At 38.3% G+C, this 17,302-nt stretch overlaps 4 protein-coding genes across 9 annotated transcripts; 1 reads left to right on the forward strand and 3 right to left on the reverse strand.

Moving 5' to 3' along the window:
- The first annotated feature begins 999 nt into the window (after positions 1-999).
- Positions 1,000-1,469, forward strand: LOC137730068 (small ribosomal subunit protein bTHXm). Its single transcript, XM_068469136.2, has one exon. The coding sequence runs from the start codon at positions 1,046-1,048 to the stop codon at positions 1,337-1,339; it is 294 nt and encodes a 97-aa protein (XP_068325237.2). The 5' UTR covers positions 1,000-1,045; the 3' UTR covers positions 1,340-1,469.
- A 1,080-nt stretch (positions 1,470-2,549) lies between these two features.
- LOC148693415 (uncharacterized) lies at positions 2,550-3,683 on the reverse strand. Its single transcript, XM_088677258.1, has 2 exons — positions 3,268-3,683; positions 2,550-2,944 (listed from the first exon to the last, which is right to left on the reverse strand). Exons 1-2 carry the CDS (start codon positions 3,587-3,589, stop codon positions 2,637-2,639), a joined length of 630 nt encoding a protein of 209 aa, XP_088533384.1. The 5' UTR covers positions 3,590-3,683; the 3' UTR covers positions 2,550-2,636.
- Positions 3,684-5,226: 1,543 nt separating this feature from the next.
- Positions 5,227-8,741, reverse strand: LOC137729235 (NADH dehydrogenase [ubiquinone] 1 beta subcomplex subunit 9). The gene is made up of 6 exons (XM_068468099.2): positions 8,545-8,741; positions 8,390-8,431; positions 8,078-8,159; positions 7,377-7,432; positions 6,546-6,620; positions 5,227-5,472 (listed from the first exon to the last, which is right to left on the reverse strand). Exons 1-5 carry the CDS (start codon positions 8,674-8,676, stop codon positions 6,579-6,581), a joined length of 354 nt encoding a protein of 117 aa, XP_068324200.2. The 5' UTR covers positions 8,677-8,741; the 3' UTR covers positions 5,227-5,472; positions 6,546-6,578.
- Positions 8,742-9,748: 1,007 nt separating this feature from the next.
- Positions 9,749-17,049, reverse strand: LOC137729519 (kinesin-like protein KIN-7E). 6 transcript variants are annotated; one of them, XM_088677850.1, is made up of 16 exons: positions 16,360-16,738; positions 16,046-16,144; positions 15,468-15,497; positions 15,066-15,369; positions 14,744-14,833; positions 14,554-14,654; positions 14,304-14,417; positions 14,132-14,213; positions 13,995-14,062; positions 13,834-13,899; positions 13,581-13,705; positions 12,736-13,072; positions 12,099-12,200; positions 11,157-12,008; positions 10,447-10,754; positions 9,749-10,292 (listed from the first exon to the last, which is right to left on the reverse strand). In XM_088677850.1, the coding sequence occupies exons 4-16, from the start codon at positions 15,283-15,285 to the stop codon at positions 9,971-9,973; spliced, it is 2,787 nt and encodes a 928-aa protein (XP_088533976.1). In that variant the 5' UTR covers positions 15,286-15,369; positions 15,468-15,497; positions 16,046-16,144; positions 16,360-16,738; the 3' UTR covers positions 9,749-9,970. The 6 variants fall into 6 exon arrangements, with proteins under 6 accessions (XP_088533976.1, XP_088533977.1, XP_068324588.2 ...); XM_088677851.1 differs by having other exon boundaries at positions 15,066-15,497; positions 16,360-16,405; positions 16,504-16,732; XM_068468487.2 differs by having other exon boundaries at positions 15,066-15,497; positions 16,360-17,049.
- Positions 17,050-17,302: the final 253 nt, after the last annotated feature.

Consider the following 17,302-nt stretch of genomic DNA (forward strand, 5'->3'; position numbering starts at 1 on the left):
GAAGGATACTGATATTATTGCTTTCAATTCTTTTCTTTCTCTTGTTGTGTGTATTGTGATCACACAGAATGCTCTTTATATAGAGCAACATCCGTGACAAACCAAGCAAACAAAATGATTACACTTTTTGAAAGTATCACACAACTACTATTACCCTATTATTCTTAAGTCTTCCTCACTGTGGGCATTCATTCATCCTTACAATTTTACAACATATAATAATTAAAGGACGAAAAATTTAAACTCAGAGCGCATGAGTCGAAATTCAACATTCTATCCACCTTCTAGACATTTTAGATAACGTTCCTTCTATGAAAAAAGAAAACAAAAGAATCTACCAATTTAACAAGTTAAGTTTTTGGTTTCCTAGCTCTTGGGTCTTTGCTTTCCTAGCTCAACTATGAGGGTGGTTCCTATTGTGATGAAGCTAATTGGATCAAATGTTACGTGCAACTCTTTGGAAGAAAAATGGCAGCAACTATTTGAAATAAAATAGCCGTTAGGCAAGCATTTTATTGTATACTATTGAATGATTGCAGCAAAAACATGAAGTTCATCGTTAATTTGTAAAATTATTATTATTATTATTTGTGTAATTCAATAAGGATATTATTTTTTACTCTAAATAAGTTATATATGACACTTCAAAGTCATATATAATCTCAATTTTTTCGGTATAAAAGAGTGATTGTGTCACATTTGAAGTCAAATATGACTTTTGACTCTAAATTAAGTTTATATGTTGATTATAGAATCTGACATGAAATTATTGTTATGCTATTTTAAATTTGAAAAAGAGAGAGAAAAAAAGGAGATAATTCTCTGATGTAATTTGCATCACCCATTTTTCAATTTACGTAATATTATTAGAAACATAATGGACTTGGGCTTTTATTCAATTTATTAGAAACATGAGGAACTTGGGCTTTTATTCAATCCGGGCCTACAATACAGCCCAACAACGCAAGCCCACTCTAAAACTAAAATATTTGATAACAGCAGCTGTGAAGGGTGAGTGGTGGTGAATGAAGTGGAAGAAACGGCGATGATGATGCAGTGGTGCGGTGCAGCGGCGAGGCGGGTGCTGATGGCGGAGCAGCGCGCCCGCTTCACAACCTCCTCCTCCTCCGTGGAGGCGTCAGCAGCAATTGCAAAAGCGAATGTGCTCGGGGCGCCGATGCTGTGCGGGCGAGGAGACAAGAAGACGAAGAAAGGGAAGCGATTCAAAGGGTCGTTCGGAAACGCTCGGCCGAAGAAGGAGAAGATGATCGAGCGCATCAAGGACAAGGTTGAGGTGCCCAGGTCCACCCCTTGGCCTCTCCCTTTCAAGCTTATCTGAATTTTTCAAATTTTCACTCTCTTTTTTCTTAGGATTTTAGCTCCATATATTTAATGTCGAACTCCCTAATTTTTTAGGGTTTTAAGTGTAGTGTACAATTTTCTTTTAATGTCAATTCATATTTCGGATATATATGTTTCAATTGTTAATTGTTTGTTTGATGGGTCTCTTGGTGTTGTAATTTTGTCGTCTAAAACCACAAAATGCATGATAAGATTTGAAACTTTGATTGAGAGCTACTTACAATGGGCAGATTTGAAACTTTGATCGGATTAGGATGCCGCTCGAGCTACTGAGAATGGAAATGTCGGGACTTTTGGTGTTTAACTGTGCTATTCATTCTTATTGGGGTTAAGGATGAAAATAGTGATTGCTGGTGTAGTAGGGATTTGATCTGCATACAGTGAAGTACTTCCATTTCTCAGGAGCATTTAGCATCGGATTCGGGTTTAGGGGTTCTAGCTTCGGGTTCTGTTTGCATGTATTTTCAGTATATCATCTTCTAAGTCCATGTATCACTTAATTGCTTGAGTAACTTAGAAGATTTTCAGAAATATATTGAAGCAATTTTGTTGGAGCGGAACTGACAAAAAGAGATGACGGCAATACTAGGCGGCAATTGTGAACTAGGTACGTAAATTAGAGTTTGGACTGGTTGGTGAAATGTGAGTGTAGCATATAAGGATGGTCTGTGCTTTGATAAGATGGACACCAACTATTTTGAAAATGCTTTATGCATAGGAATAGGCGTCATGAGTTATGATATTCAGTTTGTGAGTGGGTTGAAAACGAATTGCTGTTCAATTTGTGACACTAGATGCTTTCCTATGGTATTATTTCAAACATCGGTATGATTCTACATGGATAATAATGGTTTTGGTAGAACTTAGTTGCCTCAGTATTGTTCCTGATCGTCGAGTCAATTAGCTAGATAAATGTTGTTAATTGATGTATAATGCTAATTTTGATTGAAAGCTAGTGAATTCTTGCTTATCTGCCAAATCATTTTGACTCTTGCTAGGCATGGAGGGCAAACCTTATAGGCAGCTTAGATTTTCCTATTACCGATTGCAGATTGTCGGATGGTTCATAAGTTGGTAGGGAATTAAATGATAGGGCATGATTGATAGAGCATCTGATACCAAAAACCATTCCATTTTTGTGGCTGATGCCCTGGAGCTATACACGCAGCCTAAATCAGAAAATATAATTAGTGCAAAATAAGCTTAATCCACTTTCTAATCGAAAAGAGCATTGTCTTTAGTATTTACACATTGTATGGTGTATTATAGCAGTGTCAAACTAAACATTTGACCTTTATTATGCGTACTTGATGATTAACAATTTCATTTTCCTCTGTCGTTTGGAACTGATTTGTCAACTCGAGCGCTAGCTCTGCAATTACGCAGAGTCCGATGATAGAGTAAGTGAAGCCAAACATAATAGTCACTACACCAACTGGGGATGCTAGAGGAAAATATTTGTCTTCTCTTTTAGGTTCAGTTGCAAGCCTAAATCCCGTGTTAATTGCCCATGCTAGCATGACCATTGCGATGATACTCACGACTATGCGGCTGACGATACATATCGTCTTCAGCTTCCCTGCTGCATCATCAGAAATTGAGTGAGATGATAATTGTCGAAGGTAAAATGTAATAGATTTCATAAGTTTAGAAGCCATTGAATGTACTAATGAACTCTTTAGCTTTTCATGTGTGTTTGGATTATATCATATGTTTATGTATCTACCTGGAGAAAGACTTAACTACCCCGGTTTCATACACCCCCGCCCCTCCTCTAACCTGTATCAGATTATGCGACGTGATGATAGAGATAGAACGGGTGTATGAAACTAAGTTTCTCGCACCCCTGAAGTTAACTCCTGTTTCTTTGTTTTAAATTCCTATTTTCGGCGTTGGTTACATTACCTTGATTTTGAGGTTTCCTGGTCTCCTCCTGCTTCCTCTGCAATTGTTCTGAGAATTTTATGACCAAGTCTACCAGTAAAGGAAGACCAGCAACCAAAAACAGGAAACCGAGAACTATCGTCAGAAGTCCGACGCAGAATGCCCGGTTGTTCGACTCCCTTTTCATCCACGGCCTGTCTGCAGGCCCAGATTCCGACGTAATGGTCCACAGGAACAGAACTACCATGAGCAGAGACGTCAACACAGGAAACAATGTTGCATATAGGGTTTTGGCATCTCTACTTACCTTCAACCCCAAGGCTCTTGTGCCTTCTTCCTCCATCTTCGGCCCACCGGAGTTCGAGGAGAGAAGAAGAAAAACAGAGAAGAAACAACAGAAATGGTTCTGGCACTGAGAAACTACAGAGGGTTATGGTTTAATGGATCACGCCAGATAAATGGGGGAAAATTTATGTTCAAAGTTTGTTGGGTCATCACTTAATTCAAAATTAAATAAACATGACAGAGATTGTGGTAATTAGCCGTGCTTTATTACCTAACACCCAATTTATGAGTAAAATGCCCTCTTGCCACTTGGTTTTGTTTTGTTGACCATTATCATTTATTTTTAAATGGTGCTTTATGCGCCTATTTTTATCTTTCACACATCCTGCTAATTTCTATCTAATCATCTTCAATTCATTTAATTTGATGATCGAAACTTGAAAGAAGAATGCGGATAGCACCACCTTTATTTTTTGAAAAATGATGGAATAATTTACACTAATTATTTAAACTACAGTAATATGGGAGAATTTAGGTACCGTTTGGTACGTGGGACGGGACAAAACAGAGTGGGACAAGGCGTTCCGTCCCACGTTTGGTGCGCCTAAAACGGGTGGAACGAGCTGTTCCACAGGACGAGTTTTGAGTGAATTTTCGTTCCACCTCACCCCCTTGGAACGACTCGTTCCACATCCGTGGAACACAAAATTATAACCTCTCCGTCTCCTTCTTCTTCCTCCTTGTTTCCATCCGAGGGCATCTTTGCTCCCGCTCCGTTCCGCTCCGTCTTGTCCCGTCCCGTCCCATTCCGTTCCGTCTCATCTCGTCTTCATACCAAACGATACCTTAAACCCGAAACTTGGTAACTTGAAAAAAAAAAGTACTTTATTTACGAGAATAATCCACGGTTTATTGCCGTCGTCAGCTTACATCAGTCATGAATATTCAAAAGAAGGAAAATGACAGAGACTTTTGGAATTTAATTGCGTTTTCCACAGTGAGAGCACTTTGAAATGGACACGTCACATCTTCAAGTTTTGAGGTAGTGTTTTACCTGTTTTTGGTTCGTTTCCAATTCCAAAGGTCCACATTCGTTTGCAGGTCATCATGGCTTGAAAGGTAATTTAAATTTAATTATCATGTCATGTCCTAATCACCCTTCAAATTCTTCAATTCAATTCACAAGTGGACATTGTAATGCTACTTGTTAGTCATAGTGGAACTCGAGTCTCCTTAATCTCGTGGGCGTTTTTTGGTGGGTGGACGTAGACCGGAAAACTAGTTAGTGTCCGTCGATGAACTTGACAATGACGAGACTGGACTCGTTAGATAGAAGAAACACATACCCAATGAGGCCCTTAGTCGTATCTCTAAGTGTGTGTGCGCGATGAGAATTATTCCATATCTTCCTATCAAAAAACTAAAAGAGGAAACACGTCCCGTTTCGTCTCAGTTTCCATGAAACTAGTTTAGCAACAAGAATTTTCTAACAAAGAGACGATTTCCAAACGACAAACCACTGCCTCAAATTCATACGGACCAAAAACCCCCAACTCACTACTGGTAATGCATGGCTAGAACCCAACCTATCAAAAAAAATGTGCGTGTGTGCGCGCGAACGCAAAGATGCACTCATGCACCCACACTACATTACTCCAACTGCAGGTCTAGTGTCGCATATTTGCCCGCCAGCAATAACTCAGCCAAGGAAATGCAAATTACATGAACAAGAGAAAGTTGTTCATATCAAGCGTCACGCTTAATCCAATCCTGATCCTGCAGCATAAGCCGCATTGTACTAAAACACCAAACACACCTTGAAAGGAGAAACTAAGCATTTAAAACTATTCAAAGCTTAAATTCATCATTTACTTAAGCAACGCGTCAATGATGCTGGCCTCGATAATTATCTTCATCATCATAGTCACTCTCCATCTTGATCTGCATCGTTAAAAATAACAGACATCATCAACATAAAAAAACTTATTATTTATTTATTTATTAGAAAGAAGAAGAAAAGCATTGCATGACGGGGGAATGCTTGATGTGTGTTAAACTGGGAAACACATTACTTCCTTCCTAGTCTCTCTCCCTCCTTCCTCCTCTAGTCCTTTGGTTTTGTCTCCATCTCCCTCAGTTTCCTTTCTCTACCAGTTTTCTAATTCTCGAAGCTAGCACCATCAAAATGTCAAAGGGAAAACTTCTGCCACGGACTTGTACCTAAGGGCTTTCATGCACACACGCAAATTAGTGGAATTATTGAAAATCTTGATTCTCTCTCTTTTGCAATTTTTGGATTTCTGCAAATTCTATGAAAATTACATCTTAGGGCCTTCTACCTTCCACCATTTTCCCTCCGGTTATTCCTTCTCTTTGTTTCTATTGCTTTAACTCTATTTGGGTTCATAACATTTTCCCTCCAGTCATTCACTCTCTCTTCACTTTCTGTTTACCAATTTGTTTCCTTCAATTTTTCAAGATTAAGCAAGGAGCTGATACGAAATTAGTAACCAAAAAATAAATAAAAAAACAGACAAAATTTTCGTTATGACTATAATGCCCTTGCAATCAACAATGTCACCAATTTGGGTGTATGAAATCGATCCGAAGACTCATTCATATTGAACCAAAAGAGGAGGAAAAAAAAGATTTTGAATTTGTGGATGGTAGAAGAACAAGACCGTTATGGTAGCACTAGATTTGTGATTTCCTGTTTAAAAGTTGAAATTACAGTAAGGCTACAAGTTATGCTCTTACTAGACAAGTAACTTTAGCTATTTATTTATTGGAAGTAGGAAAGAAGAAAATGTCAGTCTAGTGAAGATGTCACTAATGTGTTAAGAAATGGTGAGTTGACAAACTGTGGAACTCGTCATGTAAAAATTAGAAAGAAGGCAAAGTGTGATTCTCAGTCTCAGAAGAAGGGGTGAAAACTCAAGAAAGCCAATCAACTCAGCATCCAAACTGAAAAGTATTAAAGAAACATATATCAAGTATATAATAAAATTGCTCACCTTTATTTATTGCGAAGAAAAACATTTGAATTTTTAGTCGTTATCCTCTTTTCCATAGTCGTATACTATCTCAATCTGCATTAAACAACAAATACCCCCAGGATTAAACCAGTTAAAGGTGACCGCATTGTTCCAGGAGGGAATAGCACTATAAACGGGAACACTGCAAAGCCAAGAAATATTTGGAAAAAGTAAAGAACTTTCTACTTGCAATAGGAAGACACCCTTTTTTTGGAAACTGGCAACAGTAATGTTAAACAAAAATAAATCGTAAGTAAGAAAACAAATTAGAGCTCTAAAGCATCCTTTTAAACTTGACCGATAACAGTATTCTATTTTCCAGAATGAAATAAAGGATGATGGTAGAACGTCAGTTAAAACCAATTAGTAGGTAACTAAGAAAACTCTCAAGGATCCATTTTGATTACTGGGCAATCACAGTACTCTATCTTCATGAATTAAATAAAAGATGATGGTAGAACGTAAAAAATAAAACTAAAAGGTTAAGCAAGATAAAAAGAAACTCTTAGTTTTGAGTACTCATCTAGAAATGATAATTATGTCAGCAATTATACAACTGTAACATATTACTTTTCTTCCAAAAAGAACAGCAACCAACTATGAGAATACTTGTCCAATTCCACTTGTGCCCTCTGGTTAGATAACAAATGCATGACTAGTAACTAGAGACAAAGTAAACATAAAAGACAACGCAAAAGGAATCAAAAGCATGAAAATGATTGAAAAATGTAGATGTCCTAAAAATAGATGTGAACAAGCCATACACAGAAGCACAATGAAAAACTGAAGAATGAGTTATGATAAAATTACCCCGGCAGGTGGAGTAGGATTTCGGTGAAACTTAGAACCACCGGGGGCCCAAGGAACTGCACAGGCAAGATGGAGAGGGGAGAAGATGAGACCATATAAAACCATTAGTAAAAACATAATATGGAAAACACAGGGATTGATTAAGTATAATAAAGATAGACCAAACCTATTAGAAGTTACAAAAGAAAACTCTTAATTCAAGTTTTTATCTATGTACAAATGAGAACAAAGATATGGTCGTAGGGATAGGTTAATAGGGTGCCATAATATTGATACCAAAAAGATAAATAAATAATATGAGCACCAAGCTAATCAGAGACAGACATAGACTACCACAGAGATACACATATAACTTTCTAAGCAATGATGATTTTGTTGCTCATCCAAAACAATTTCTCGAGCATAAGGTAGCTTAAACACGCTACAAGAAATTGAGGTGAGGTTGAAATGCCATCAAATCTAAAATGGTATCATATCAAGCCAGTTCCAAAATCCTCTCTCACTAAACTACTACCCATATGAAAGCTTAAAAGACGTCGGAGCTTACGGGAAAAGTGAGGTCCAGAATATCAAACAAGAAACAAAGAACCTAAAGACATATGCCTGGAAATTTATGAAAGCTGTTCCCTTGTTTTTCTAATTGGGGGCAAAAGCAATGAATTTATGCAAGTAAACTAGGCATTTTACGAAAGGGATTGTACCAATGTAAGGATCGGGATGGCGCCACTTATTGTAAGTGGCTTCGACATTCGCTATGAGTCTATCAATGGTGTCAGGATCTTCCTGTAAATCCATACCAATCAAACAATCGATCAAAAGGGTACCTTAATTCATTAGCAAAATAATCAAAAGGGTACATTTATCCAATAACAGAAAATGCAGCCAAGCTAAATAATCAAAAATTTAAACTGAATGAAAAAAAATTCAAAAGTAATCGAATCGAAATGGAAACAAAAAAAAAATAACAATAACAACAAAAATTGGGGAAATAAAATAAAAGGGAAAAGACCAACCACATGCTTGTTGGTTTCGAACCTCTCGCGGAGGGCATCAGCCTGAAAAACAAAAAATAATCAGACAGCGATCGAAATCGAATGCAATGTAATGGTTGATGGATGGTTGTGAATGAATAATGAAGATTGGAAAGAGGGGCGGAGAGAGCAATTACATCTGGGTAGAAGAGGTGGCGGTGAACGGCCCAGTTGAGAGTGTCTCTGAGGGCTCGCCTGTAGAGGATCCGAACCTTCTCCTTCTGAGCTGCTCGACGAGCTACGTACGCTGCTGTTGACACTCCGCTCATCTCTCTCTCTCTCTCTCTCTCTCTCTCTCTCTCCCCCTGTACTCTTTCGTTGTTTCAGGCCTTTCGTCAGATGAAATTTGACGACGAAATGGCTGGCAAAACGAAGTCGTTTCCTTGCTGGGCCGAACGATCTTAACGTAATTGGGCTGGGCATATTGTCCCAGGAACCGAAAACCCGGATTCGATATGAAACCAAACATATTCTCTAATTATACGATTCGGGACCAGTTTTGAATATTTTGAAGGATATTACTATTCACACACCTTTTTATCTTTTATATATTCTTATTAATTTTTATCAATTGATTTTCTTCAACTCATACGATTCGATGGTCGAAAATTAAAAGAAATGTGTGAGAGTTAAAAATAAGTATATAAATAGCACTATCATAATTTGAATCGTATCAACCAAACCAAATTGAACCGAATTTTTTTAAATTGATTTTGTTACGTGTCGGGCTTCTATTGGGTGAGGCCATACTTCTGGCATGGACTTGTCCAACCCAGATCTTCTCCGGATCTACAAATACTGAGCCTAAGGATCAAATGATTCACACCATTGAAATTTGATTAAATGGCTACAATTATTATAACTTTTAGGGGCCTCCTGTTTGTAGCCGTTGGATCAAATTTCAACAGCCCGAATTATTTGATTCTTAGGCTCAGTTTTTTTAGATTCGACGAGAATCTGGGTTTGGACTTGTCCACACTTCCAATCAAAGAAAAGACAAGCAAAGTGGCTTTTCTATAACACAAGTGAACCATGACTGAAAGCCCTCCTCCCTCCTCCCTCCTCCCTCCTCCGCCCTCGTTCTAGTTCTTCGCCTCCTTCCTCAATCCCTTGGTGATTCTAATATTCGTAAAGTATAATTACCATGACCATACATTACGCATAATTCATGCTTTTGAAAACCCCACGGTGCATATGAGACAAACGTATCCATTTCGATTAGGGTTTCTCTTTTAATCCAAAGGCTAAGGGAAATGAGATGTTATCATTTTGTGCATAAACATTACACCCTGGGGCCTTGTGCACTGGCTTGAGGGACAAGACCAATAACAGTCACAAAGATTCAAAAAACCACATTTCATTAAAGATGCAACAAATCCAGGAAACCATATTACCAAAACACAACATAGCTTTCGCTGAGCATGCCGACTAAGATTTATACAATTCCTATAGATAATCGTAGGCAATCTGTTTCAAGTTTTGGTGACGAAAACAACGCTCTGTGGCCTATCTAATTTGAGAAACTGGTTATCTATAGTGGTATAATATATATGAGCAGCATGTTTATATAAGGGATGCCATGCTATTTTTCCATCCAAAGGATCTACGCCGTGCTTTCGGGGGTGTGAAACTAAGCCCAAACATTCCCTTGAGGGCCTGCCCCTGCTCTACGAACATCACCAGCTTTGCAACAATGGCGGCGCTCTCTGTAATGTGGTTCATATTATTTGTGTTACTCCACAAGCAGTTGGCCAGCTGCAGCCTCCTGCGCTTTGAATCCAGTGCAATACCCCACTTCTGGAAGAGTCTCTTTCTCTCTTCGGACGAAAACCTTTTCTGCATCAGCTTGCTTAGCATTACTCTCTCACGACCAATAGCTTTCATGCTGTGTCCAAATACACATGTTGCATCCATAAATCAGAACAGTACTTTAGTCAACTTGTGCATGAAGTAGAAGTTAGCACAGAAACAAGACATTATTCAAAAAATAAGGACATCGAGTAAAAAGAAAGTAAAAACAGACACAAGAGAGAGTGAACCTTGAAGCGAGTGTGAGCGCCTGACCATTTTCGACAGCTTGATCTCCACGGGAAAAAGTTTCCTCGAGGAAGGATAGTCTCCTAAGTTCTACCTCCATGTAAATGGAATCTGTTGGATCACCTTTGAAGAGCAAGAAAAAATAGGTTCGATGGACCACTGATATATGGCAAGTTTGCCAAAGTTCAAATATGGCCCTCTGCTGTCTCTCAAATTCCAGTGGCCAATCAGGATTTTCTGATAATTCCAGCATTGGATCTACTCCTACATCTTTCACTTTCTTTTCAAACTTTTCCCCCGTCTCTTGGTCCTAGCATGCACATACAGATCCATGTAAAACAAAGCCAAAGATTTGTGAGAAGCTGACTTGCCCAAATGCCTTCCAATAAATAAATGCAAATTATAGTAAGACTATTCGTATATAAGTTGGAGAGAATTGACAAAATTAAAGACGGTTAAACGTTTCAATAGGTAATGTGGCTTGCGTGGATGTAAAAATGCAAATGTTGCATTCTCACCCCAACTTGTTGATATAAAAATTATAAACTTAAAAGTGTGAATCTGAAGAGTAAGACTAATGCATAATATTTCACATTCTCATGAATTTATCACCTTCAAGGATATGATCTAATTACTATAACAAGCAAAGACAGACACACAAAAAATGACAGGGTTTTTTAGCGGAGAAACTCAAAATTAAGCACATTCTCACCTGACTGTTGACAAGTTGTCTGTCATTCTCAAGATTTTTGGCCATTTTCTTTAGTCCCGTGACAAAAGTATGAACACTGGTAATATCCTCATCTGCAGTCTGTCCTCCTAACTCATCCACGGCACTCCCAAGGGAAGATTGAGAATCATTTCTTGACAACCTTGCGTTGGAATCAAAATGTAATAGGGGAACCTTCCTCCCACTAAAACCTTCTGGTCTCCCAGGAAAGCTTTTCTCAAACCAATTAGGTGGGGTTCTCTCTGATTTATCCGGAGAAGATGAGCCAGCCATGAGATTTTCTCTACAACTCCAGCTCCTAGTTAACTTTAAACTTCTAGATTGTTTTTCAGGGTAAGGATTACCAAGAGAATCAATGGTCATCTGTACATTATGTAGTCTCTGCTCCAATGTGCCATATGTAAAACCACTTTGCATCTGACTCCCTTCTCTATCTGCATTCACTGGGGTTGATATCATTTCTTGACCTGCTACACTTGTATCCCCAGATGTTACTTCACTTTCAACAGTAGATAAAGCAAAGGATCCAGAATTCTTGTCCGTGCTTGACTCTTCCATCTCAATACAGCGGACTTCTTTGCAGTTGTCATCAGTACCTTCTGCAGTCCCACCTGCGGGATACTCTAGACTCTGGCACGAATCAGATCTAAGCTTCTCATTAATCTGTCCATATACCTCCTCGGCACTGCTCTCACCGTCTCTGTCATCAAAATGAGGATTGCTGAACTTTCTGACGCCATTCATATAATGAGGATCAGCCATACTTGATGATACTGAGCCTTCATCATCTGACACATCCCCAGCATTCCATTTAGGATTAAGGTCATCTGAAGGCTGAAAGAGAAGAAACATGTGAGAGTTACAAAAATAATGGTATATATAACATGTAATTAATCTCCATAGTCCATAAGCAAGAATATGTACTTGTCTGGAATCGTTATCCTTTCGAACCATCCGCAGTAAATCCTCCACTCGTGATTCAGCAAGATCACGTTGCTTTTTCAGCTCTCTAATTTCCTTGTCCATCTGAAAAAGGTCACATGTCATGTCTTGGTTTAAATGCATTCAGTTAGAAACTTGCTTAAATGAAAGCATGGTTGCAGATTCCAAATATGGGCATGGATGAATTCAAAACCTACAGCAAACTTACACCTAAGCTGAGTATATGAGTCAAGGCAACCCATTTTATGATCTTATAAGAAGCACACAATTAATAATGACATCGTGTAGATGCTAGGTACATGGAGATTTCCTTTGGACCGGCCATTTGATATAGCCATGCTGTGATCAGAATTTTTTTTTTTTTTCAGAATATGGAGGTGCAGTATTTTTTATGTTGGGAAGAAACTTGGAGAAACATGTATTTGTGAAACTTAGAAGCAAATTCAATACATCTAAACTGCTGTCTTCCAGACCCATCTTCTCTTCTGAAAAGAAATTCTTTCAATTGCCATCTGTTACGGGTCTTCAGAAATGTCAACATAATTGTGTGCTTATATTTAATTCCAGTTGATAGGTATTCTTCCCTAATTGTAAACTTTCTAAGAAAGAGAACCCTTGCCTTTTCAATCTGAAGATCTTTCTTTCTAAGCAACGCTGGGTAATCACAAGTTGACGAAGGAGGTCCAGGTGTCCTCAACTCACTCTCCAATCTAGCCAGCTCTTTCTGTAAATGTTTAACCAGGGCCTTATCTGACATGACTACATTGACCTGTGCTTTTGTAGTCACTTCTTTTGCACAACATGCAAACAAAAGAGTGTTTCTTGTCTGCTCAACATGGCTTCGTGCAGGGCTCAAAGTGCAAATGATGGCTGTTCTAGCATTACCACCCAAGGCAGGCTGCAGTATGCGTGTTAGCTTTGAATCTCTGTAATTGACGTGGCCATTCCTTCCTTTACTGCATGGAACAATATAACTAGATTTACAAATCACATCACCAGATAAAATATCTTAAGGAATAGGGATGTATACTCAAGGCCACTGGGGATACAATAGTAAATCTAAACGAATAGTGTCATTATCTCTTCAATTTATTCTTTTATAAAAACTCACCTTAAAATTGTATTTCCTATATTAATAAGAAAATTTTGCTACATTACAATTTACAACAGAGATAAAGATAAGGCATGTAATTGTAGTTCAAAGAGGTTAAGCCATTTTTGCGCCTCACTGCAGTTCCCATCCAAGAAATCAAATTTCACTTCTGCTGATATAAAGTGATTTTAAAAAATTATATTGAAAACATCGGATTTGAAATCAAAGATTCAAAACAGGTTAGTACACAAGGGCGTAGAAAAACATATTAAAAAGAAATTGTCAAGAATAAATAATAATATACTACACCTTTGCATGTCAAATGAACTTGGTAAAGTATATGACATAAAAGAAGGATGGATTATACAAACCTTAGCTTGCGAATAACAGTGCTAAGAGTTAGTAAACTGCGATTAATGTGGCAGCCTTCTTTTAATCTCATCCCAGCTGATAATGCCTGGGCTGCACGCTCGCTTCCTGCCAAGTCCACAAAGTTCTGCAACAAACCCATGACCTGAAGTTAATATCTACTTAATATTGCAAATGGAAAAAATTAAATTAAATTAACAGATAAAGTTTTATATATTCTACCAAATATCCAATCTAGAAGTAATTAAAATATACCACGCTAGCTGCAAGGGTGGTTGAATTGCCTTTGCCTAGGAACTCACGAGCAGAACTTTCAATTGCCTACAAGTTAAAGCTGGGTTAAGCAGAGAAGTCGAAAGCACTCCATCTGAAATGAATACAAACTTATCAAAGAAAACCCAAAGGGAGGGGCATACCAATCTAATAATTTGATGTGATCTAGAGCTTTTGTCGTTTAATGCGGTCTCCCCTATCTGTCTTTGAGCTGTAATACACACAAATCATTAAGATGTAACACTTTATGGTAAATGCAGTACTTTCTTAAATGCTTTACCTTCGCAAGTAGAAAGGAGCTCCTTTAAATGGCTCCAGTCCCTCAGAGTTTCCTCTGTGATTTTCTCTATTATGGTTCCCCGCTGAAGATAATATAGAAGTGTTAAAGCAAAACTCATATACACATGAAAATAACCATCTCAAGAAAATATAAGTAATTAAAAGGCATCCACCTCAGGATCATCTAGCAGCCTAAGTGGAGTATTATCTGTGCTTAGGAGGTCCCTAACAGCTTCATTGTATATCTCAATTGCTGAAAACTTAACAACAAAAGCTCGTTCCTCATGCTGAAAGAAATAGCAAACTTTATGTTAGTGATGTTTGCAATAGAAACTATCTTTATATTATTAACGTCTGCAAATAAACAGTAGTCAAGTATTAAAATTGAAATGAAGAAATGAACTTGTTAGTAATTGTTCTTACCGCATGTATATAGTCAAATATTTCTGCTACTGTAAACTCTGTTATACCATTCATGGTGTACGTTTTCCCACTGCTTGTTTGACCATATGCGAAAATACTTGCTGAGAAAGAAATTTTTGGTGTAAACTTCTCACTAATTACATAAAGTAAGGTATCAGAAGAATGTCAGCACACAGATCTATATACTTACAGTTGATACCATTGACAACTGAAAGAGCAATTTGTTGGGCTCCTTCATCATAAACCTGCCTTGTAGAGCAATCACCCCGAAATACTTTGTCTACAATAAAAATATGAACAAAGATAAATAGATAAAATAGATAAGATGTATCCCATAAATCAATGAACTATGACAAAACTATGCATTCCAAGAAATTCAAGCAAAGGCCAGTACTGGATATTAATGGTAAGCAGATGTTCCATTATAATCTCATATTCAAACACCTAAAAGGAATTACAGTGAGTACGCTGTATACAGATGTCCCACTCTATACAGATGAATATATTCTTACCAAATGTATAGGCAGTTGGAAATGTAGACCCTTCCCGCAGCGTGTTTCGGTATAAGATGGTTGTGTCATTGATGCATTCCCAATCTGCTACTTCATTTGCTGCAACCTCCTTCTCACTCAGAGGCCTCAACCTCACCAAAACCAGAATCTTCTCTTCGCGAGCACTTGCTCCTTGCATCTTCTCCCACTTCACTGCCTCTTCCCCACCAATTGCCCCCATTATCTCACTTTTCCACCCGATACTCTTGTCAACCCAACCACCAATTAATCAAAGCTTAACAAACCGAAAAATCCCATCGAATTTCTGAAAGCGGAAAAAACAAGCTCGGTGTTAAAGTACTCCAAGCCACTCTCATTTCCCAAAGATGTTTTAAATGTCAAACACAGGGTTGTTGCACTTGCCATAAATTAGGCCCGTCATTACCAAATTATCTGCAAAAAGAAGCTAAATCATGGGCATGAACCCAACCACCTCAGAAAAGGCAAAAGAAGCATAAAGAATGCTAACTAACTACGGGTCACATCCGCAACAACAAGCTCAAACATGGGTTTAAGAATTTTAACCGATAAACAACAGAGAATTTAAAAAAAAAAAAAAAAACACCCCCCAAATGCCAATCACGTCTTAAATCTGCAACCACAAGCCATTCGTGGCCAAATCCAACCACCCCCGGAAGACAACAGCCACAAAGAAAGTTAATAATACTTTAAAGCTTATTAAGATGAAGGGTTTTTTAATTTCCTTTGTCACGCTCATTCTTCGATTTTAAGCTTCATTTCCACCACATTGTAAGAAAGAAACACAATGTCATCTGTATTATCTGTCATACATCTCCCAACGACTATGCTTCAACAGCAACCAACCGAATCCCCACTAATAAATTTCATCAACGGACCACCGAAACGTGCAACATTTCGGAGACAAAGGGTCCCCAAAAGCTTCAAGCTTTAACAACCAGAGATTAACCATGAGATCTTACCTTGCAAAGCTTTGTCGTCTTCAGAAAACCGTTACAGCTTTCCCGACGACTTGTCGCTTCAGCCTGCACTGTGAAGCTTCTGCTCCTCTGATTTGTGCTCTGCAACACCAAAGAAATACAAAAACTTAATAATATTAAAAATTAAAAACTAAGAATTCAATGCAACAGTGACGGTGGCACTAAAGCCAATTCCAACGGTTATTTACATAAAAAAAAAAACTAATTAAAATTATAAAAAATTAAAAAAAAAACCCAGAACAAGTGTGACAAAATTTCAGTCTCAGAAAATGCCCCTCCGAATCCAATTTAATTACCTTTTTGGGACAAGAAAAAGTCAATGCTTGGAATTTGGAGCTCCTTCTGCGGAGGAGGGGTGAGTAGGAGGAGGAGAAGGCATTAGGAAGAAGACGTAGCTTAAAATTCCAGAGAGTAAGAAACTTGACCAAAAGTTTACTCACTCAGACGAATAAAGCGACAGCCGACAAGGGAAAGGAAAAGAAAAAATTGACGAATAAAGCGAACACAACGGAACCGTACGGGAACGAAACGGCACCGTACTGGAGGTTGGAGGAGCTTTCGATGTGACAGTACAAATTGTGGAACAATATTTTCAAGCAGCCCACGACCTGCGTGTGACGCTTCTCTTCCAAAACGGAGAGAAGACACGCTTGCTTGCTTTCCTTCTCCAACTCCAGCTTTCTCTGTAGGGGTTGCAAGTTAAAATTACGATTTTGCCCCTGACTTTTGGTCTTCTCTGGCTGTGGGGAGGCACGCGAATAAAGGAAATGCTGGGGAGCTTTTTGGGATGGAAGAATGGGAGCTTTTTGGGATGGGGGGACACGTGGGGGGGTTTGATTGGGTGAGGTGGTTTGGATTATGTAACTGTTCGATGATGGCCGTTGAATTGTTCGGTTTTGGGTGGACGGTGGATTGCGGTTGAGTAAAAAGGGAAGAAAGAGCGATCATGTGTAGTACAAGCTTTATTTGAGTTGGAAGTTGAAACTGAAAAGGAAGGAAAGGAATCATGGCGAAAGAAGATTAAATTAAGATGCCTTTAATGATGATAGATCAATGTGACTTACCAAAAATAATCATACAGTAACATGGGTGCTTATCAAAAACGAAATCATTAGGTTAGAAAGTAAGACCATCTCTAAATACACCACAAAATTTGAGGTGGGTCAAGTTGGTCTTATTTTCTAATATTAGTTCTTGTTGGCTTGAGGAGCCTACATTTAATCCATGACGCTCTCTTTA

Source organism: Pyrus communis, chromosome 10 (assembly GCF_041283825.1).
Source record: "Pyrus communis isolate YQ-2024b chromosome 10, ASM4128382v1, whole genome shotgun sequence".
NCBI lineage: Eukaryota > Viridiplantae > Streptophyta > Magnoliopsida > Rosales > Rosaceae > Pyrus > Pyrus communis.